Source organism: Pseudophryne corroboree, chromosome 12, assembly GCF_028390025.1.
Source record: "Pseudophryne corroboree isolate aPseCor3 chromosome 12, aPseCor3.hap2, whole genome shotgun sequence".
Classification (NCBI taxonomy): Eukaryota; Metazoa; Chordata; class Amphibia; order Anura; family Myobatrachidae; genus Pseudophryne; species Pseudophryne corroboree.
In genome coordinates, this window is record NC_086455.1 from 77960475 (window position 1) to 77984493 (window position 24019).

Genomic DNA, 24019 nt, shown 5'->3' on the forward strand with positions numbered 1-24019 from the left:
GAGAGAAATTCCCCTTCAAAGGGTACGGCTGTTAAAGCCTCTTTGGAAATGGAGTGAGCGTTCCAAACCCCGAAGTCAGAGTGAACACCTTGCTGTTACACAGCTAAAGCAGATACATGCGATTGGAGCGAGGCAGAGTCCAACAAGGCTTAACCTACATATGTGAGTTTTAAAAATTTGTTCCACTAATTGAATAGCCTCTGATGGATCGTCAGATTGCATTCAAGATACAACCTGTGCTAGCCAGTCATCCACAGCCTTAAGGACCCAAGAGCCTGCTGGGATTGGACGTAGAGGCGCACCTGGATTTAGGAATCGTCTCTATCTTCCTACCCGTGGGATCCTTTAATGTCACTGACTGTACTGAAGGGATAACTGTAGCCTTTGACAGATGAGTAATAGGAACATCAACCTTCAGTGCTGATTCCCAGAATTTTGTGAATTCCTCCGCAAATGGGTACAGAAATCTCAATTTCTTAGGAGCTTGAAACCGTGAATCCGGCTTAAGCGAAGGCTTTTTTTATTTTATTTTAATATCCGCAAAATGCACCTAGGAAGGGAAAAACCGAGAATTATGGTAAGAACTTACCGTTGTTAAATCTCTTTCTGCGAGGTACACTGGGCTCCACAGGCAATGACATTGGGGTGTAGAGTAAGATCTTGATTCGAGGCACCAACAGGCTCAAAGTTTTGACCTTCTTCCCAGAATGCATAGCACCGCCTCCTCTATAACACCGCCTCCGTGCACAGGAGCTCCGTTTTTGTTAACCAGTCCAATGCAGTAGCAGGCAAAAGAGACGCCTACTGTTAGTAGCCACATACACCACATTCTCACGACAGGAGAAAGTGTCAGCGGCTAATGCCATACCAACCCAAAGAAGGTAAGTGCGTCAGGGTGGGCGCCCTGTGGAGCCCAGTGTACCTTGCAGAAAGAGATTTAACAACGGTAAGCTCTTACCATACATCTCATTTTCTGCTGCGGGGTACACTGGGCTGCACAGGGAATGACATTGGGGATGTCTTAAAGCAGTTCCTTATGGGAGGGGACGCACTGTAGCGGGCACAAGAACCCGGCGTCCAAAGGAAGCATCTTGGGAGGCGGAAGTATCGAAGGCATAGAACCTTATGAACGTGTTCACTGAGGACCACGTAGCCGCCTTGTACAATTGTCCAAGGGTCGCACCACGGCGGGCCGCCCAAGAAAGTCCAACCGACCGAGTAGAATGGGCCTTTATGGTAGCAGGAGCTGGAAGGCCAGCCTGTACAATCACCATTCTAATCCATCTGGCCAGGGTCTGCTTGTGAGCAGGCCAACCACGTTTGTGAAAACCAAACAGAACAAAGAGAGAATCAGACTTCCTGATGGAGGCAGTACTCTTCACGTAGATCCGGAGAGCCCGTACCACATCCAAAAACCTCTTTGGAAGACAAGTCAGGAGAGGCAAAGGCCGGAACCACGATCTCCTGATTGAGGTGGAAAGAAGACACCACCTTCGGTAAATACCTGGGATGTGTTCTAAGAACCGTCGATTCACGGTGAAAAATCAGATAAGGTGACCTACAAGACAAGGCACCCAAATCCGACACCCGTCTTGCAGGAGGCAATAGCCAGCAGAAACAATACCTTAAGAGCAAGCCACTTAAGGTCTGTAGATTCAAGAGGCTCAACGCCTCCAGAACCACCGACAGGTTCCCAAGGAGCCACTGGCGGGACATAAGGAGGTTGAATCCGCAACACACCCTGAGTGAACGTATGCACATCAGGTAAAGTCGCAATTTCTCTCTGGAACCAAAACGACAAGGCAGAAATATGAACCTTGATGGAGGCCAGACGAAGGCCCAAATCCAGGCCCTATTGTAGAAAGGCCAAAAGTTTGGCCGTACTAAACTTGTAAGCGTCATAATTGTTAGATGCGCACCAAGCAAAGTTATAATTCCAGACCCTATGATAAATCTGAGCAGAAGCCGGTATCCGAACCTTCAACATGGTTTGAATGACCGCCTCAGAAAATCCTTTGGCACTTAAGACAGAAGCTTCAAGAGCCACGCCATCAAAACCAATCATGCTAAATCCTGATATACACAGGGGGCCTGAAGGAGGAGATCTGGGCGCAGCGGAAGTAGAAGCTGTATCGAGAGACCATGAAGGTCTGGGCCACGCGGGAGCGATCAGAAGTAATATTCCTTTTTCTTGCTTGAACGTCCTTATTACTCTGGGCTGGAGTGACCATCGGAAGGAACACGTGTGGCAGCCGAAAGTTCCATGGAATTGCCAGTGCGTCCACGAATGCTGTTTGAGCATCCCTTGTCCCTGCTCCGAAGACCGGAACCTTGTGATTGTGTCGAGATGCCATCAGGTCTACATCTGGAAGGCCCCACTTGTCCACGAGGAGTTGAAACACGTCTGGATGGAGGCTCCACTCTCCGGCGTGTACATCCTGACGACTGAGAAAGTCTGCTTCCCATTTTAGGACCTCCGGAATGAACACTGCCGATATGGCTGGCAGATGGAGTTCCGCCCACTGAAGAATCCGTGACACTTCCCTCAATGCCATGCGGCTTCGAGTGCCGCCTTGATGACTGATGTACGCCACCGTGGTGGCGTTGTCCGACTTTACTTGAACAGGTCTGTTCTGTATTAAATGCTGGGCCAAGTTCAATGAGTTGAACACTGCCCGCAATTCCAGAATGTTTATTGGGAGGAGAGACTCCTTCTTGGTCCACCGACCCTGAAGAGTGTTGATCCAACACCGCGCCCCAACCTCTCAGACTGGCATCCGCCGTCAGAAGGACCCAGTTAGAGATCCAGAAGGGACAACCCCTGATCAATCGTTGATCCTGAAACCACCAGCTCAGTGACAGACGGACCTCCGGAGACAAGATAATTTGAGACCTGATCGGGTGAGGCAGGCCGTCCCACTTGGCAAGAATCAGCTTCTGCAGAGGGCTGGAATGGAATTGAGCATACTCCACCATGTCGAAAGCAGACACCATGAGACCTAGCACTTGCATTGCCGAAAGTATCGACACTTGCGGACGAGATAGGAAGCATTGAATCCTGTCCTGAAGCTTCAGGACTTTCTCCTGAGACAAGTGTCCAACAACGCCCCCAGGTGCACCATGCTCTGAGCAGGGACCAGGGAAGACTTCTTTCAGTTGATGAGCCACCCGTGGGCTTGCAGAAACTGGATAGTCAGATCCAGATGGCATAGGAGAATTTCTGGGGAATTTGCCAGGATCAACAAGTCATCCAGGTAGAGTAGGATCCTGACCCCTTGATGACGGAGTACAGCCATCATTACCGCCATGACCTTGGTGAAGACTCGCAGAGCCGTGGTCAAACCAAAAGGTAACGCTCAAAATGGTAATGGAGGTAGCCAACCGCAAACCTCAGGTTCTGCTGATGCGACACTGCAATGTGAATATGCAGGCAAGCATCCTGTAAGTCCAGGGAGACCATATAATCCCCAGGTTCCAAGGCCAGAACAATAGAGCGAAGAGTTTCCATACGAAACTTGGAGACCCTCACAAATTTGTTCAAGGACTTGAGGTTGAGAATGGGCCGGGAGGACCCATTCGGTTTCAAGACTAGGAACAGCGGTGAATAGTACCCCTTGCCTCTCTGGGCCAGAGGCACCTGTACTACCACTCCTGTGTCCAGGAGGGACTGTACCACCGAATGAAGAGTTTTTGCCTTCACCTGATCCGAAGGGACGTCTGTCAGGCAAAAATTGATGAGGGGGACAATTCTTGAAGGATAGGGCATACCCTCGAGTGACGACTTCACGTACCCAGGCATCGGAAGTGGTCCTCAGGTGGAGTTACAGAGGAGGTGGCGCTATGCATTCTGGGAAGAAGGTCAAAGCTTTGAGCCTGTTGGTGCCTCGGATCAAGATCCTACTCTACACCCCAATGTCATTCCCTGTGGAGCCCAGTGTACCCCGCAGCAGTAACAGCCACTTGTCTTTTGAAGATTAAAGGTCTGACATATGGCTTCTATCAATAATCTGACACCTGAGCTTGAAGACAACTCCCCCAAGTGGAGGTATCCTCCCATTCAGGATCTACTTCACCTTCCTCCAGAGGGGGAACTACAGAATTTAACTACCTCCCCTGGGAAAGTGATAGCGGGCAGTGGCTGGTGTCGCTTAGTAGTAGTGGAACCCGAAGCAGTCACTATCTTGTTCAAATATAGAAAAAATGGGGTAACCCCTTCTCTGCGCCTCCTAATAAAATTAATACCTTATGTCTCTACTTAACTTATGGATGGGTGGAGCTCTGCTAACTTCTTCTTACTTACCAGATTAACGGAGTATAAGGTGCACATAAATGAAACCAATAGATGTTCCAAAAAATCCCCGGGGTAGATTTCAGCTCCAAGAATGGATCACCCGTCTTCTCCTCGTCTGGTCAGGTCGCCGTTCTGTCCCTCTCATCAGCCTGAAATCTTCCCTGGGGATTTTTTGGAACATCTATTGGTTTAATTTATGTGCACCTTATACTCCGTAAATCTGGTAGGAAGCCACCCTCAGAAATGTTCGTATGGATGTAACATCTGTGGATTATTCATCATTTCCTTGCCTGGATATTTTATGACGAATTTTTATTATTAAAAAACCTGTTTAAGAAATGCATGCTTATCTGTTATGAGTGAATCACAGGTTGATAAAGTTATATGACTGATATCGCTTGTAAATTATGCTACACTAGATTGCTCTTTTCTATTTTTACATGTTAATCTATCTGGACACCACATCTCTCATTAATTAATTAGAAGTTAGCAGATTGAGAGAGCTCCACCCATCCATAAGTTAAGTAGAAACATATGGTGTTAATTTTATTAGGAGGCGCAGAGAAGGGGTTACCCCATTTTTTCTATATTTATATTGTTTTGGGTTAGGATAAACACCTCTGTTTCTTGCTGCCTCACATATAGCGCGAATTGGTGTGGGTGCATTTCTGTCTTTGGTTACTATCTTGTTCACAGACTGTGCTAAATCAGAAAGACATTTGCCCATATTTCTTGCCCACAGTGGCTCCTGAGCAGACTGTCCTGAATCAGTACCCGATTGGGACTGCCGCAAGTCAGCAATAGCATCAGCCATGTTCCTGACACACTGAGGAATTGTTCTACCCTTTGAAAGTTTGGAGCCGCACTGTGAACAGGCAAAATAAACTGAGCCTGCTTTCCCCTTAGTAGATCCGTCCGGTTTACTGGTCATAGTCTGTATAAATCCTACCAGTGGCCTATTAAGTAAACAAGAAGTAAACAATAAGAAAAGAAAATAGCACTAGAGAGAGTAAAGTCTAAATAGAATTACCCTCTAACAGTGTCTCTTGAAGTGATGCAACCCGTCTGTACTAATCACAGAGTGAGTAACAGAAAAACAGTGAGTCCAGATTAAATAAGTGTAACACTGCATCACAGTTAAAGAAAACAGTAAGAATAACTGCACAATAACACAGGGCTACTCCAATACTTGCTGTTAGCTGATCCCCGCCTGTACTAAGCAGGGTGAGAGGCCGAACTCCCTGTATTTCAGAGTGTGTGCTGTGCAGCATCCCCCCCGCTGTGTCTGTCTAGCCAGCGTGAAGATTACGTCTGCGGCTCGATCCCTCCCCCAATGAGGTGGGCGGGCGGCAATACGTGGCTAAGCGGGAAGAGAGAGGTGGGAAGTTGTTAACTCCCCTTCTGCAACCCGCCACGGCTAGCCCATACAGTCCCTTCAGTAGAAGGACCTCCTCGCACTGTACTGTGGACGCGGCTCTAGGGAAACGAGCAGCGGGAATTAACCGCTCCGTCTGCCCTAACAAAAGCCCACTGCCTCCTATCATACAAGCGCACAGCAGTGGGAATAGTCACTAGCGCCCCTCAGCTAACACAATGCCTACATATCACAGTGCCATAATACACACACCCGCAGAGAGAAAAGGGGAACACAGCATTCATAATATCAGTGGAAGCAACAGCCCAACACTGCCCAGGCAGGTTGTGGCTGTCCTACCTGAGAAATGCCTCCTCGGATCACTGCCCGGAAGAAGTAAGCCCCAGTGACCTTAGTATGGTGGCTTCTCAGAGGCCGTGTAGAGTGGCAAAAATTCTTATCTAGCTAACCCCACTCCTACCATATTTGTCACCTGTACACAGGGACTAAATATGTAACAAAACTGAAATCAAAAGAAACCTAACTAAAATCTATAGACAAAAAACCTGTGCCTGTACTCCTCGGGCACAAAACTAAAACCGAGGTGATTCTTGAACAGGCTGGAGATGGGAGGGGTTAGAGGGGGGAGGAGTTCGTTTTCTATAGGTTCTGTACCAAACTCCCTTCCCACACACTCTAACCCATCAGTAAGTGTTCAGCATCCCCTAGATGGATGAAAGAGAAATCCTTGAATCCGTCATATATAGACCCTCATAGCCGAGGATGCTTGTATAGTGGAGTAAAAAAAAATACAAAATCAAGCTCGCTGTTTCAGCCATCCCCATCAGACACTTAAGTTAGTGAAGCAGCTGAAGTCGAGGACGAGGAGCCATGTACTATATTTTGTTCTTAAAAGTGCCAAGCTCCTCGCACCACTGCTTATACCCCAGTTTTCCAGTGTCCTCCAAGAATGAAAGAGAAAGTAAAATAAATTTGACAAGGTCCACTTCAGTTATACATACACGGTTTAAGCTTTAGTTAAGCGCTACTGTTATTTTACCAATACACTTCTACAGATCTCAAATTATACATGTGAAGCTGTTGCATTGTCACCTGACAAAGTGGTTACAAAAAAACAAAAAGCAGGCACAGGAATTGAGTTTGGAACAATGACAGAGGCTTAATACCCACCCCATTCAAAGACCTTCTGTTTGCCTTCCAATCATCCAGCTGGGCTTTAGTCTTCGCATCAACTTTGACTAGCAGCTTCTTTTCAGCAATTGGTAGATCATGGAGTAACCGTAGTGCTCGCAGAGTGGAATCCGGCTCCTTATACTCACAAAAGCCAAACGCTGCAGAAGAGGAAAACAGAGCAATAACTCTCTATTCTAACAACATTGAGAGGGTTGTGTATTAAGATCAGAGTATAAAGAACCAGCGTGTTTTCAGCAAGTTTGCTGCCAAATTCAAATGAGCAATTAGTTACAAGGCTGAGCTTACTGTACCTTATAAGAAGTTGGGACTTTAAATTTAGCAAACTCATTGAAAACACACTGGTTCCTATAACTCAGAACTACTAATTAAATACCCGTCACCTCCAAAAGTATTTAATTCTTCCTTTACAATGAAACATCTACATCTTAAAAGAAACCAAGATTAGAAGCTATTCCTGATTATGCGTATACCAATGTGCTGGCTTGGTTTATTGCCACAAACACTAAGGGGTATATGCAATTGCCGGCGAATCGCTGCAATTTTTCGCCCTTTTTTTAATTCAACACAATTCGACCGTCGAATTCCGGCAGGTGGGTGCCGGAATTCAACATATTCAATAAACAACGGATTCGACAGTCCCGCTGTCGAAAAACGGCCGATTTAACGGATTTTGATTCGATTTAAAAAAATGTAAAAAAAAAAAGGGGGAAAACCTCGAAAAAAAATTGCGTGGGGTCCCCCCTCCTAAGCATAACCAGCCTCGGGCTCTTCGAGCCGGTCCTGGTTCTAAAAATCCGGGGGGGGGAAATGACAGGGGATCCCCCGTATTTTTAAAACCAGCACCGGGCTCTGCGCCTGGTGCAAAAAATACGAAGGACAAAAAGAGTAGGGGTCCCCCGTATTTTTTACACCAGCATCGGGCTCCACTAGCTGGGTAGATAATGCCACAGCCGGGGGTCACTTTTATACAGCGCCCTGCGGCCGTGGCATTAAATACGCAGCTAGTCACCCCTGGTCAGGGTACTCTGGAGGAGTGGGGACCCCTTCAATCAAGGGGTCCCCCCCCCCTCCAGCCACCCAAGGGCCAGGGGTAAAGCCCGAGGCTGTCCCCCACATCCAAGGGCTGCGGATGGGGGGGCTGATAGCCTTTTGAAAAATGAAAGAATATTGTTTTTTCCAGTAGTACTACAAGTCCCAGCAAGCATCCCCCGCAAGCTGGTACTTGGAGAACCACAAGTACCAGCATGCGAGAGAAAAACGGGCCCGCTGGTACCTGTAGTTCTACTGTAAAAACAAAAACAAATAAAAACAGGACACGCACACCGTGAGAGTAAAACTTTATTTTACACGTGTCGACACACATACTTACCTATGTTCACACGCCGACCTCTGTCCACTTGTCCAAGTAGAATCCACGGTGTACCTGTGAATAAAATTATACTCACCTGATCCAGTGTCCTGGTCTTTTATTATAATCCACATACTCCAAGTACCAGCTTGCGGGGGAGGCTTGCTGGGACTTGTAGTGCTACTGGAAAAAACAATATTCTTTAATTTTTCAAAAGGCTATCAGCCCCCCATCCGCAGCCCTTGGATGGGGAGGGACAGCCTCAGGCATCAACCCTGGCCCTTGGGTGGCTGGGGGGGACCCCTTGATTGAAGGGGTCCCCACTCCTCCAGGGTACCCCGGCCAGGGGTGACTAGTTGGGTATTTAATGCCACGGCCGCAGAGCGCTGTATAAAAGTGACCCCCGGCTGTGGCATTATCTGTCCAGCTAGTGGAGCCCGGTGCTGGTGTAAAAAATACGGGGGACCCCTACGCTTTTTGTCCCCCGTATTTTATGCACCAGGCGCAGAGCCCGGTGCTGGTTTTAAAAATACGGGGGATCCCCTGTCAGTTTTTCCCCCCGGATTTTTAGAACCAGGACCGGCTCGAAGAGCCCGAGGCTGGTTATGCTTAGGAGGGGGGACCCCACGCATTTTTTTTCCTGATTTTTACCATTCCATTAAAATAAATATATATATATATTTATTTATTTTAAATATATAAATACTTGTGCCTCCAAAATAGACAAACCAAGTACCTAATCCCTTCTAATATAAATAGAAGGGATTATTACCAATAAAAAAAACACAAAAAAAAAACCATGTTTTTAAAAATGTATTAGATTCCGCCAGCAAAGTGTGGTGGATTGAAAATGACGAATTTAGTCTAAAAGCACTGTTGTCGAATTTACAATCTTCAATCGAATATACTTTTGTCGAACTGCCGCATTTGTACCATTGCAGAAATGTCAAATTTCAAAAAGTCGAATTTGGAAAGTCCGTTTTTTTGACGAAAAGTACTGAATTGCATTGTCGAATTTTTTTTTTTTTTGGAGAAAATGTCCCGTTTTTCTACATTTTCGGGAATTCGACCGCAATTGCATATACCCCTAAATGGTAAAGGCAGCAATAAGATTCATTAACCAGAAATTAGGACTTTAAATACCTACTGGTAAATGCTTTTCTCGTAGTCCATAAGGGATATTGGGGACACATTAGTACGATGGGTATAGACGGGGTCCAAAGGAGCCAGTGCACTTTAAATTTCTTCAACTGGGTGTGCTGGCTCCTCCCCTCTATGCCCTCTACCAAGGGGCAGTTATCGGTAAAACAGTGCCCGAAGGAGAAATGACATACTTGAGAGAAGGAACATAACAATGAGTGTGGTGAGATTTACACACCAGCACACCATAATATAACTGGGCCAGCAACAGCTGGCAACATAAACAGCAACAGCTGAACAGGTAACACAACAGAGAACCTGCAGAAAGTCACCGCACAGAGGTGGGCGCCCAATATCCCTTATGGACAACGAGAAAAGGATTTACCGGTAGGTATTTAAAATCCTATTTTCTCTAGCATCCATAAGGGATATTAAGGACACATTAGTACGATGGGGATGTCCCAAAGCTTCCAGAATGGACGGGAACGTGCGGAGACATCTGCAGCACCGCCTAGGTATCCTCTTTGGCAAGGGTATCAAACTTATAGAACTTCACAAAGGTGCTTTTCCCCAACCATCCAATGCCTCCGGATCGGCAGAAGTGCCAGAACTGGACGGGATCACAATAGGTTGATTCAAATGAAACGCGGAGACTACCTTCAGCAAGAACTCCTGTCTAGTCCTGAGCTCTGCTCTGTTCTCGTAAAAGACCAAGTAAGGACTCTTACACGATAAGGCCCCCAATTCCGAGACACACCTAGCCGAAGCCAGGGCCAGTAACATCACCGTCTTCCACGTGAGGTACTTGTCTTCCACCATTATCAGCAGTTCAAACCAGTAGGACTGCAGAAATCGTAACACCACATCCAAACCCCAAGGTGCTGTAGGCGGCACAAACGGAGGTTGTACGTGAAGCACCCCTTGCAAGAAGATCTGAACTTCAGGCAGCATAGCTAACTTCTTTTGGAAGAAGATTGAAAGTGTTGAAATCTGGAACTTAATGGATCCCAGACATAAGCCTTTATCCACTCCAGCCTGCAGGAAACGAAGGAATCTACCCAAGTGGAATTCAGCAGATGGAAATGTGCGTTCCCCGCACCAGGAGACATATCTCCGCCAGAAATGATGATAGTGTTTTGACGTGGCAATGACCTTTTTAGAAAGTCCCTTGTGAGCTAGGATGTTCCGTTCAACTTCCATGCCGTCAAACGAAACCGCTGTAAGTCCGGGTAGACGAACGGACCTTGCTGAAGAAGATCCCTTCTTACTGGCAGAGGCCAAGGGTCTCCTATGGACATACCCAGAATATCCGTGTACCACGCTCTCCGGGGCCAATCCGAGGCAAGCAGAATTGCTTGTCCTCCTTGATGCCGGATCCTCTTGAGCACCTTTGGGATCAAAGGAATCGAAGGAAATACGTAGACCAGCTGGTAAGGCCAAAGCGACGTCAGTGCATCCACTGCGCACGCCTGATGGTCTCTGGTTCGCGAGCAATAGCAGCAAAGTTTCTTGTTGAGGCGAGACGCCATCATGTCGATCTGGGGGCAACCCCACCTGTCGATCCGTTGAAACACCTGAAGATGTAGGCCCCACTCCCCTGGGTGGAGATCGTGGCGACTCAGGAAGTCTGCGTCCCAGTTGTCCACTCCCAGAATGAAGATTGCGGACAGCGACACTGCGTGCTTTTCTGCCCAAAGGAGGATCCTTGTTACCTCTGACATGGTCAGACTGTACCTGAATTGCCTGATCCCAGAGCAGAAGGGAGGCCTGAATCAGGGCATTGTAGCCCGAAGTTCCAAGATGTTGATCGGAAGTAGGGCCTCTTGGGCAGACCTCCTGCCCTGGAACTGCACCCCTGCACCTGTCGTGAGGAGGATCCAATCCTGAATCCAGAAGCGTCGACCTTCCCAGAGATTGGAAGACTGCAACCACCACAGGAGTGAAATCCTGGCCTGGGGTGACAGTTGAATCATCCGGTGCATCTGAAGATGGGAACCGGATTACTTGTTCAGGATATCCAATTGAAAGGGTGTGGCATGGAACCTTCCATACTGAATGGCCTCGCACGAGGCTACCATCTTTCCAAACAATCTTATGCAATATGAATGGATAAGCGAGTCGGTCGGAGAACCATGCAAACCATTTCCTGGAGAGTTCTCACTTTGTCCTCTGGGAGGTACACTTTCTGCGCTACAGTATCATTCCCAAAAACAGGAGCCGCTGAGATGGCTCCAGGTGGGACTTCTGTAGATTGAGGATCCACCCGTGGTGTGACAGAAAGTGGATAGTGCAATCTATATGGAGCAGTAGAAGATCCCTGGAACTCACTTTTATCAGGAGATCGTCCATAGAAACATAGAATTTGTCGGCAGATAAGAACCACTTGGCCCATCTAGTCTGCCCCTTTTTTTTTTTTATATTATTTTTTATCACTAACCTTATTTGATCCTTATTTCTTTGTAAGGATATCCTTATGTCTATCCCATGCATGTTTAAATTGCTCTACTGTCTTAGCCTCTACCACCTCTGATGGGAGGCTATTCCACTTGTCCACTACCCTTTCTGTGAAATAATTTTTCCGGAAATTTCCCCTGAACCTCCCCCCCTCCAGTCTCAGTGCATGTCCTCGTGTCCTATTGCTTCTCTTCATTTGGAGAATGTTTCCCTCCTGGACTTTGTTAAAACACTTCATATATTTGAAAGTTTCTATCATGTCCCCCCTTTCCCTTCTCTGCTCCAAACTATACATATTGAGATTTCTTAGTCTTTCTGGGTATGTTTTGTGATGTAGACCATGCACCATTTTAGTTGCCCTCCTTTGTACAGTTTCTAATGTATTAATATCCTTTTGAAGATATGGCCTCCAGAACTGAATACAGTATTCTAGATGAGGCCGTACCAATGACCTATAGAGTGGCATTATTACTTCTTTATTTCTGCTGCTGATTCCTCTCCCAATGCAGCCAAGCATCGGACTAGCCTTCCTCATTGCCTTGTTACATTGCTTACCTGCTTTTAAGTCATCTGAAATAGTGACTCCTAGATCCCTTTCCTCCTCAGTAGTTTCCAGTATAGTGCCATTAATATTGTATTTAGCTTTAGGATTTTTGAGACCCAAGTGCATGATTTTGCATTTTTTGGCATTAAACTGTAATTGCCAGACTCTTGACCATTCCTCTAGTCTACCTAGATCCTCAATCATTTGTTTTACCCCACCTGGTGTGTCTACCCTGTTGCATACCTTTGTGTCATCTGCAAAAAGGCATACTTTCCCTTTAATGCCATTTGCAATGTCACCAATAATAAGAATTTACTTACCGATAATTCTATTTCTCGGAGTCCGTAGTGGATGCTGGGGTTCCTGAAAGGACCATGGGGGAATAGCGGCTCCGCAGGAGACAGGGCACAAAAAGCAAAGCTTTAGGATCAGGTGGTGTGCACTGGCTCCTCCCCCTATGACCCTCCTCCAAGCCTCAGTTAGGATACTGTGCCCGGACGAGCGTACAGAATAAGGAAGGATTTTGAATCCCGGGTAAGACTCATACCAGCCACACCAATCACACTGTACAACCTGTGATCTGAACCCAGTTAACAGTATGATAACAGCGGAGCCTCTGAAAAGATGGCTCACAACAATAATAACCCGATTTTTGTAACTATGTACAAGTAATGCAGATAATCCGCACTTGGGATGGGCGCCCAGCATCCACTACGGACTCCGAGAAATAGAATTATCGGTAAGTAAATTCTTATTTTCTCTATCGTCCTAGTGGATGCTGGGGTTCCTGAAAGGACCATGGGGATTATACCAAAGCTCCCAAACGGGCGGGAGAGTGCGGATGACTCTGCAGCACCGAATGAGAGAACTCCAGGTCCTCCTTAGCCAGGGTATCAAATTTGTAGGATTTTACAAACGTGTTTGCCCCTGACTAATTAGCCGCTCGGCAAAGTTGTAAAGCGGAGACCCCTCGGGCAGCCGCCGAAGATGAGCCCACCTTCCTTGTGGAATGGGCATTTACATATTTTGGCTGTGGCAGGCCTGCCACAGAATGTGCAAGCTGAATTGTATTACACATCCAACTAGCAATAGTCTGCTTAGAAGCAAGAGCACCCAGTTTGTTGGGTGCATACAGGATAACAGCAAGTCAGTTTTCCTGACTCCAGCCGTCCTGGAACCTATACTTTCAGGGCCCTGACAACATCCAGCAACTTGGAGTCCTCCAAGTCCCTAGTAGGCGCAAGGCACCACAATAAGCTGGTTCAGGTGAAACACTGACACCACCTTAGGGAGAGAACTGGGGACGAGTCCGCAGCTCTGCCCTGTCCGAATGGACAAATAGATATGGGCTTTTTTGAGAAAAAACCCACCAATTTGACACTCGCCTGGCCCAGGCCAGAGCCAAGAGCATGGTCACTTTTCATGTGAGATGCTTCAAATCCACAGATTTGACTGGTTTTAAACCAATGTGATTTGAGGAATCCCAGAACTACGTTGAGATCCCACAGTGCCACTGGAGGCACAAAAGGGGGTTGTATATGCAATACTCCCTTGACAAACTTCTGGACTTCAGGAACTGAAGCCAATTCTTTCTGGAAGAAAATCGACAGGGCCGAAATTTGAACCTTAATGGGCCCCAATTTGAGGCCCATAGACACTCCTGTTTGCAGGAAATGCAGGAATCGACCGAGTTGAAATTTCTTCGTGGGGCCTTCCTGGCCTCACACCACGCAACATATTTCCGCCACATGTGGTGATAATGTTGTGCGGTCACCTCCTTCCTGGCTTTGACCAGGGTAGGAATGACCTCTTCCGGAATGCCTTTTTCCCTTAGGATCCGGCGTTCCACCGCCATGCCGTCAAACGCAGCTGCGGTAAGTCTTGGAACAGACATGGTACTTGCTGAAGCAAGTCCCTTCTTAGCGGCAGAGGCCATAAGTCCTCTGTGAGCATCTCTTGAAGTTCCGGGTACCAAGTCCTTCTTGGCCAATCCGGAGCCATGAGTATAGTTTTTACTCCTCTACGTCTTATAATTCTCAGTACCTTAGGTATGAGAAGCAGAGGAGGGAACCCATACACCGACTGGTACACCCACGGTGTTACCAGAACGTCCACAGCTATTGCCTGAGGGTCTCTTGACCTGGCGCAATACCTGTCCCGTTTTTTGTTCAGACGGGACGCCATCATGTCCACCTTTGGTATTTCCCAACGGTTCACAATCATGTGGAAAAACTTCCCGATGAAGTTTCCACTCTCCCGGGTGGAGGTCGTGCCTGCTGAGGAAGTCTGCTTCCCAGTTTCCACTCCCGGAATGAAACACTGCTGACAGTGCTATCACATGATTTTCCGCCCAGCGAAAAGTCCTTGCAGTTTTTGCCATTGCCCTCCTGCTTCTTGTGCCGCCCTGTCTGTTTACGTGGGCGACTGCCGTGATGTTTTTCCCACTGGATCAATACCGGCTGACCTTGAAGCAGAGGTCTTGCTAAGCTTAGAGCATTATAAATTTACCCTTAGCTCCAGTATATTTATGTGGAGAAAAGTCTCCAGACTTGATCACACTCCCTGGAAATTTTTTCCTTGTGTGACTGCTCCCCAGCCTCTCGGGCTGGCCTCCGTGGTCACCAGCATCCAATCCTGAATGCCGAATCTGCGGCCCTCTAGAAGATGAGCACTCTGTAACCACCACAGGAGAGACACCCTTGTCCTTGGATATAGGGTTATCCGCTGATGCATCTGAAGATGCGATCCGGACCATTTGTCCAGCAGATCCCACTGAAAAGTTCTTGCGTGAAATCTGCCGAATGGAATTTCTTCGTAGGAAGCCACCATTTTTACCAGGACCCTTGTGCAATGATGCACTGACACTTTTCCTGGTTTTAGGAGGTTCTTGACTAGCTCGGATAACTCCCTGGCTTTCTCTTCCGGGAGAAACACCTTTTTCTGGACTGTGTCCAGAATCATCCCTAGGCACAGCAGAAGTGTCGTCAGGATCAGCTGCGATTTTGGAATATTTAGAATCCATCCGTGCTGTTGTAGCAGTATCCGAGATAGTGCTACTCCGACCTCCAACTGTTCCCTGGACTTTGCCCTTATCAGGAGATCGTCCAAGTAAGGGGTAATTAAGACGCCTTTTCTTCGAAGAAGAATCATCATTTCGGCCATTACCTTGGTAAAGACCCGGGGTGCCGTGGACAATCCAAACGGCAGCGTCTGAAACTGACAGTGACAGTTCTATACCACGAACCTGAGGTACCCTTAGTGAGAAGGGCAAATTTGGGACATGGAGGTAAGCATCCCTGATGTCCTGGGACACTATATAGTCCCCTTCTTCCTGGTTCGTTATCACTGCTCTGAGTGACTCCATCTTGATTTGAACCTTTGTAAGTGTTCAAATTTTTTTAGATTTAGAATAGGTCTCACCTAGCCTTCTGGCTTCAGTACCACAATATAGTGTGGAATAATACCCCTTTCCTTGTTGTAGGAGGGGTAATTTGATTATCACCTGCTGGGAATACAGCTTGTGAATTTTTTCCCATACTGCCTCCTTGTCGGAGGGATACCTTGGTAAAGCAGACTTCAGGAGCCTGCGAGGGGGAAACGTTTCGACATTCCAATCTGTACCCCTGGGATACTACTTGTAGGATCCAGGGGTCCTGTACGGTCCCAGCGTCATGCTGAGAGCTTGGCAGAAGCGGTGGAAGGCTTCTGTTCCTGGGAATGGGCTGCCTGCTGCAGTCTTCTTCCCTTTCCTCTATCCCTGGGCAAATATGACTCTTATAGGGACGAAAGGACTGAGGCTGAAAAGACGGTGTCTTTTTCTGCAGAGATGTGACTTAGGGTAAAAACGGTGGATTTTCCAGCAGTTGCCGTGGCCACCAGGTCCGATGGACCGACCCCAAATAACTCCTCTTCCTTTATACAGCAATACACCTTTGTGCCGTTTGGAATCTGCATCACCTGACCACTGTCGTGTCCATAAACATCTTCTGGCAGATATGGACATCGCACTTACTCTTGATGCCAGAGTGCAAATATCCCTCTGTGCATCTCGCATATATAGAAATGCATCCTTTAAATGCTCTATAGTCAATAAAATACTGTCCCTGTCAAGGGTATCAATATTTTTAGTCAGGGAATCCGACCAAGCCACCCCAGCTCTGCACATCCAGGCTGAGGCGATCGCTGGTCGCAGTATAACACCAGTATGTGTGTATATACTTTTATATGATATTTTCCAGCCTCCTGTCAGCTGGTCCTTGAGGACGGCCCTATCTATAGACGGTACCGCCACTTGTTTTGATAAGCGTGTGAGCGCCTTATCCACCCTAAGGGGTGTTTCCCAACGCGCCCTAACTTCTGGCGGGAAAGGGTATACCGACAATAATTTTCTATCGGGGGGAACCCACGCATCATCACACACTTCATTTAATTTATCTGATTCAGGAAAAACTACAGGTAGTTTTTTCACATCCCACATAATACCCTCTTTTGTGGTACTTGTAGTATCAGAAATATGTAACACCTCCTTCATTGCCCTTAACGTGTGGCCCTAATAAGGAATACGTTTGTTTATTCACCGTCGACACTGGATTCAGTGTCCGTGTCTGTGTCGACCGACTAAGGTAAACGGGCGTTTTAAAACCCCTGACGGTGTTTTTGAGACGTCTGGACCGGTACTAATTGTTTGTCGGCAGTCTCATGTCGTCAACGGACCTTGCAGCGTGTTGACATTATCACGTAATTCCCTAAATAAGCCATCCATTCCGGTGTCGACTCCCTAGAGAGTGACATCACCATTACAGGCAATTGCTCCGCCTCCTCACCAACATCGTCCTCATACATGTCGACACACACGTACCGACACACAGCACACACACAGGGAATGCTCTGATAGAGGACAGGACCCACTAGCCCTTTGGAGAGACAGAGGGAGAGTTTGCCAGCACACACCAAAAAACGCTATAATTATATAGGGACAACCTTATATAAGTGTTTTCCCTTATAGCATCTTTTTATATATTTCTAACGCCAAATTAGTGCCCCCCCTCTCTGTTTTAACCCTGTTTCTGTAGTGCAGTGCAGGGGAGAGCCTGGGAGCCTTCCCTCCAGCCTTTCTGTGAGGGAAAATGGCGCTGTGTGCTGAGGAGATAGGCCCCGCCCCTTTTTCGGCGGGCTCGTCTCCCGCTCTTCAACGGATTCTGGCAGGGGTTAAATATCTCCATATAGCCCCCGGAGGCTATATGTGAGGTATTTTTTGCCAAAAAATAGGTTTACATTGCCTCCCAGGGCGCCCCCCTCCCAGCGCCCTGCACCCTCAGTGACTGCCGTGTGAAGTGTGCTGAGAGCAATGGCGCACAGCTGCAGTGCTGTGCGCTACCTTAAGAAGACTGAGGAGTCTTCTGCCGCCGATTCTGGACCTTCTTCTCTTTTCAGCATCTGCAAGGGGGCCGGCGGCGAGGCTCCGGTGACCATCCAGGCTGTACCTGTGATCGTCCCTCTGGAGCTAATGTCCAGTAGCCAAAGAAGCCAATCCATCCTGCACGCAGGTGAGTTCACTTCTTCTCCCCTAAGTCCCTCGTTGCAGTGATCCTGTTGCCAGCAGGACTCACTGTAAAATAAAAAACCTAAGCTAAACTTTTCTAAGCAGCTCTTTAGGAGAGCCACCTAGATTGCACCCTTCTCGGCCGGGCACAAAAATCTAACTGAGGCTTGGAGGAGGGTCATAGGGGGAGGAGCCAGTGCACACCACCTGATCCTAAAGCTTTGCTTTTTGTGCCCTGTCTCCTGCGGAGCCGCTATTCCCCCATGGTCCTTTCAGGAACCCCAGCATCCACTAGGACGAGAAAAAGATATTAAAAAGCACTGGTCCAAGTACAGATCCCTGGGGTACTCCACTGGTAACATTTCCCTCCTGTGAATGCACTCCATTTACCACAACTCTCTGTTTTCTGTCCAGGTAAGGGACAACGTTGACCCCCTGGACTCTGAGCTGGAACATCATTTCCGCCATCACCTTCGTTAAGACCCTTAAAGCGGTAGACAGGCCAAAGGGTAACACCTAGAACTGGTAGTGATCGTTCAGCAGGGCGAACCTCAGATAGGCTTGATGAGGAGGCCAAATTGGGATATGCAGGTAGGCGTCCTTGATATCCAGGGACACTAGGAATTCCTGTTTCAGGCCTGCGATCACTGCTCTCAAAGATTCCATCTTGAATTTGAAAACCTTTAAGTAAGGATTCAAGGACTTCAGATTCAAAATTGGCCTCACAGACCGGTCTGGTTTTGGCACTATGAACAGACTGAAGTAGTAACCTTGTCCTTGCTTTTGCAGGGGTACTGGAACAATGACTTGGGACTGGACCAACTTTGTGATGGCCTGTAGTAGCGTAACACGCATATTATCCAAAGCTGGTACACTTGATTTGAAAAATCGTTGGGGAGGAGCACCGTCGAACTCCAGTTTGTAACCCTGAGAAATAAGGTCCCTTACCCAGGCGTCCTGGCAGGAACTTTCCCAGATGTGGTCTGAAGTGACGTAACCGAGCTCCCACCTCGAGATCCTCCCGGAGTGGGCGAGCACTGTCATGCTGAGGTTTTTGCGAAAGCTGAACTGGTGCTCTGTTCCTGAGAGCTGGCAAAAGCTGGTTTCTTAGGTTTACCTCTGGTGCCTCTAGCTGCATTGGATGCACCTCTGGCCCTAGATTGAAATCTGGTGGTCCAAAAGGACTGAGTAGACGGTCCCGGGTAGGTACGTCTAGCAGGCAGAGCCCCCGAGGGAAGAAACGTGGATTTCCCAGCAGTAACTTTGGAGATCCATGCATCCAATTCACCTCGGAAGAGCCATTCACCTGTAAAGGGAAGAGATCCCACATTGCATCTGGAGTCAGCGTCTGCAATCCACTAACGCAACCATATGGCTCTGCGTGCTGACACAGCCATAGCAGTGGTCCTAGCATTAATATTACCAATCTCTTTTAGTGAGTCACAGAGGACTCTTGCCGTGTCCTCGATGTGTTTTAGGAAAGTTACCATAGTAACCAGGGACATGTCACCCGAGAGACCCTCCTGAATTTGAGTAGCCCAGGAATGAATTGCATGTGCCAACCATCGACCTGCAATGACTGGTCTTTGAGATATACCTGCAGCAATGTAGATAGATTTCAGTGTGGTTTCAATTTTTCAGTCCCCCGGGTCCTTTACTGTAAAGGAGCACGGAGCCAGGAGTACCGCCTTCTTAGAGAGGCGAGAGACTGAGACGTCTACAGCCGGAGATTCTTCCCAGAACTTTCTGCCCTCAGGGGCAAAGGGGAATGTATACAAAAACAGTTTTGACACCGGATATTTCTTATCTGGATTTTTCCAGGCTAGCTTAAATAAATCATCTAATTCTTTAGAATCAGGAAATGTGACAGTCAGTTTGTCTTGAGGGCGGAAAAATGACTGCTGATTTGCAGAGTCCCCTAGGGGGAGCTTTAGCACATCCCTTATAGCTAAAATGAGGGGTTCAATACCCTGTGTAGGAGTGAAATCGCCACCTATGTGATCCACATTGTTCCCATCATCCGGTATATCATCAGTATCTGATAGAAGTGCAGGTAAAGCACGTTTATGTGGACCTGCAGTAGTGGGAAGGGGGGGAGATGGGGAACATCAGCCCTGGCAGCTAGATCTGCTACTACTTGTTGCAGTTCTTGTGTTTTGTTGGCATTTGCAGTGAGCTGAGATGACAGATCAGACATCATAGTTTTGACTGAACCAGCCAGGAAGGCTCGTGACCCTCCCCCACAATCTCCTCAACGTTTTGTGAGGACCGACTACACTGCTCACATGAAATGGAACCAGATTAGAGTGGGGAGAATCTGGTGTTACACATTTTTCAATGCAAGCCTGCCCTACTGCATGTGAGAGGAGACACAGAGGAAGAGAAGGCACCAGCACACTCAACGCTAGAGAACCCCAGTGACGCTGTCAGCGTTTTTATATCAGTGAAAACTGTTTGTTTACAACGATTTCCCCTTTAGGAATAAGTAATGTGCACAAAAATTGGATTTTGGTACTTACCAGGTAAATCCTTTTCTTTGAATCCATAGTGGGCACTGGAGTACTCTTGGGATATGGACGGCTTCCGCAGGAACAGGGCACTGAATATTCAAATTCAGTAACAGTCCTCCCCTCCATACTCCCAGAGTACCTCAGTGTTTTTTACTGAGCCGAACAGGAACGATAGAGAGGTTGACAATGGAGAATTACCTATAACATCACGGACAACCATAAAGTTGACACATAACGTAACTGACAACGAAACAGTTGACACCATAAACGATAGAACTAGAAAATTTGAACCAGTCAGTGAAAATGTGTTACCATAAGATCCCCTGAGCTCACCACAAACCAGGTAAAACTGCTCTGGGTGGGCGTCCAGTGCCCCCTATGGATTCAAAGAAAAGGATTTACCTGGTAAGTACCAAAATCCTATTTTCTTTTTCATCCACTAGGGGTCACTGGAGTACTCTTGGGACGTACCAAAGCTTCCCCCGTGGGCGGGAGAGCTGTTTGACACCTGTAACACTAGGCGGCCAAAGCTAGATGCTGATGCCGCAAAACGTATCAAACGTGTAAAAGCGCACAAACGTGTGCACTGAAGGCCATGTAGCCGCACGGCAAAGCTGCGTCGTATAAGCTCCACGACCAGCTGCCCATGAAGTTCCCACAGAACGTGTGGAATGAGCTGTTACTGATGTATGCGGCTGTAATCTAGCATTAAGGTAAGCCTGACGTATAGTCAGTTTTATCCATCTGGATAAGGTCTGCTTAGAAACTGGCCAACCCATCTTGGCAGCATCATAGAAAACAAACAACGTATCCGTCTTACGAACTGTAGACGTTCGGGATACATAAACGCGTAATGCGCGTACCACATCCAGAGTTCCAGAATGTGCTGTTAACACAGGAACTACTATTGGTTGATTGATGTGAAAAGATGACACTACCTTTGGTAAGAAAGCGGGATTCGTCTGAAGTTCCGCTCTGTCATCATGAAACACCAAATACGGTGGCTTGCATGACAAGGAACCCAAATCTGAAACACGCCTTGCCGAAGCTAAGGCTAGAAGAAAATTTGTTTTCCAAGTGAGAAACTTAATATCCACTTGCTGTAAGGGTTCAAAATATGAAGACTGTAAGAAATCTAAAACCAGATTCAAGTCCCATGGCGCTGTAGGTGGAATGAATGGAGGCTGTACTCTGAGGACACCTTGTAGAAAAGTGTGTACCGACGGCAATAGAGCCAATCGTCTTTGAAAATAAATTGACAACGCAGATACCTGCACCTTTAGTGTAGATTAACGCAGTCCTCCATCTAACCCCGTCTGTAGAAATAACAAAAGACGGGATAACTTGAAAGATGATGTTGGAAACTTCCGAGCTTCACCCCAACCTATATAGGCACGCCAAATTCTGTAATAATGAGCTGCCGTAACCGGCTTCCTAGCTCGTAACATGATTGGTATAACCGATACTGTAATGCCCTCTCTTCTTATGAGGGCGGTCTCAACAGCCACCCCGTCAAACGCAGCCGCGCTAAATCGGGGTAAAAGAACGGACCCTGTTGTAACAGGTCTGGACGTAGTAGGAGCGGCCAAGGATAGTCTGCGAGTAGTCCGCGGAGATCCGAGAACCAAGCTCTCAGAGACCAATGAGGCACCACTAGTATGACTGTGACTGTTTTAGCAACAGAGAGAGCAGCCGAAACGGTAGAAACAGATACACGAGGCTGTACGGCCACGCGATTGTGAGAGCATCCACCGCCACTGCCCTTGGATCTCTCGTTCTGGACACATACTGGGGCGTTTGGTAATTGTGGCGAGATGCCATCAGGTCCACCTGAGGGTAACCCCACCTGTGGACCAACATTTGAAACACCTCTGGATTTAATGCCCATTCTCCTGGATGAAAATCCCGACGGCTGAGATAATCCGCCTCCCAGTTGTCCACTCCCGGAATGAACCCTGCCGACAATATCACCTGGTGGTATTCTTGCCAATTGAGGATTCGAGCTACTTCCCGCATTGCCATGCGGCTTCTCGTTCCTCCTTGGTTGTTGATGTATGCGACTGCCGTCGCGTTGTCTGACTGCACTTGGACAGTCTGAGAGGGAAGCATGTGTACTGCTTGTCGTAGTGCATTGCAAATTGCGCGGAGTTCCAGGACATTTATAGACAGCAATCTGCCGTGATCCGCCCAGAGACCCGGTCGCTGACAATTTTGAACTACAGCTCCCCAACCTCTGAGACTCCCGTTCGCCGTTAGAATTATTCAATTCCAGCCGCCGCCTGCGGTTAAATTGTGTACCTTGAGCCCCAGAGTAGAGACACCCTCGCCCTTGCCGACAACCTCACCCTGTGGGGAATCTGCAGATGCGAGGTCCGACCACTGTGCGAGCACATGCTGTTGAAATGGACGCGAGTGAAATCTTCCGAACTGAAGCGCTTCGAAAGCCACCACCATTGTTCCTAATAGGCGAATACACAAATGTACAGAGAGTGTGCGTGGCTTGAGCACTAATTGTACCAGATGGCGAATAATCTGTACTTTCTGTTGTAGTAGGTAAATTCTTTGATTTACCGTATCGAGAATCATACCTAGGAATTGAAGTCGTTGAGACGGAATTAGATGCTATTTCTTGAAGTTGACACTCCAACCGTGGTGTACGTTAGCAGCGCAAGTTGGAGGAGCATCTGTTGAGACGGAGCTTTTATGAGCAGATCGTCTAAGTACGGAACGATTATCACTGCCAGGGATCCGAGATGAGCTATCATCACAGACATCACTTTGGTGAATACCCGAGGCGCTGACGAGAGGCCAAACGGTAGAGCCTGTTAATGGTTGTGGCGTATTGCAAAACGCAAGAACCTCTGATGAGGTGACCAAATCGGAATGTGTAAGTACGCATCCTTGAGATGAAGCGCAATCATGCAATCTTGTGGCTCCAAATCTGCAATTACTGACCGCAGAAATATCATCTGCAATCTGTAGTAAGTGACTTACTGATTGAGACTGTGACGGAGTCCTCCGGCTTCGGTACCACAAACAGATGGGAATAATAACCCTGACCTTGTTGGTGTACCAGGGCTGGAATTAAAAACGGCTGAATCCAGCAGAGACTGAATGGCAATCTGCCAAAACGCCTTCTTGTCGTCCGACAGAGGCAGTCCTGTCTTGAAAAAGCGCAGTGGCGGGAGACAGCTTTCTTTTAACACTAAATAGCGGATACATCCATCAGTGGATGTCTGGAATACCGGCAAATGTAATGTCTGAAGGCGCGCTCCTACAATTGAAAGCCACTGGCTTGTTGGTGACTTTAGCGCCCTGGCGTTACAAGGCGTGACTGTTTCTCTACCACAGCCTTGAAAGGACTGAAGCCTAACGGCTTTGAACGCCGGACCAGAGTATTTCCGTCTTGGTACCAGTGGAGGCAATGGCAGGAAACTAGACTCCCCCCCCCCCCCCAAAGAAATTTAAAGTGCACTGGCTCCTTTGGACCCCGTCTATACCCATCGTACTAATGTGTCCCCAATATCCCTTAGGGATGCTAGAGAAATAGTGCAAATAGTAAACACATACTGCCATGTGCTTGGAATGTATATAAGTTTACATGTGACCTATGCCAGAGAC

The 24019-nt window shown here is 47.6% G+C and overlaps 1 protein-coding gene across 3 annotated transcripts in view; it reads right to left on the minus strand.

Annotated features, from left to right (window-relative positions):
• Nucleotides 1-24019, minus strand: part of RBM25 (RNA binding motif protein 25) — a 228273-nt gene that overhangs the window by 100600 nt on the left and 103654 nt on the right. For all 3 annotated transcript variants that reach the window (XM_063947680.1, XM_063947679.1, XM_063947678.1), the window contains exon 6: nt 6837-6997. In XM_063947680.1, coding sequence (XP_063803750.1) covers nt 6837-6997 — 161 coding nt within the window. The remainder of the gene's footprint in view (nt 1-6836; nt 6998-24019) is intronic.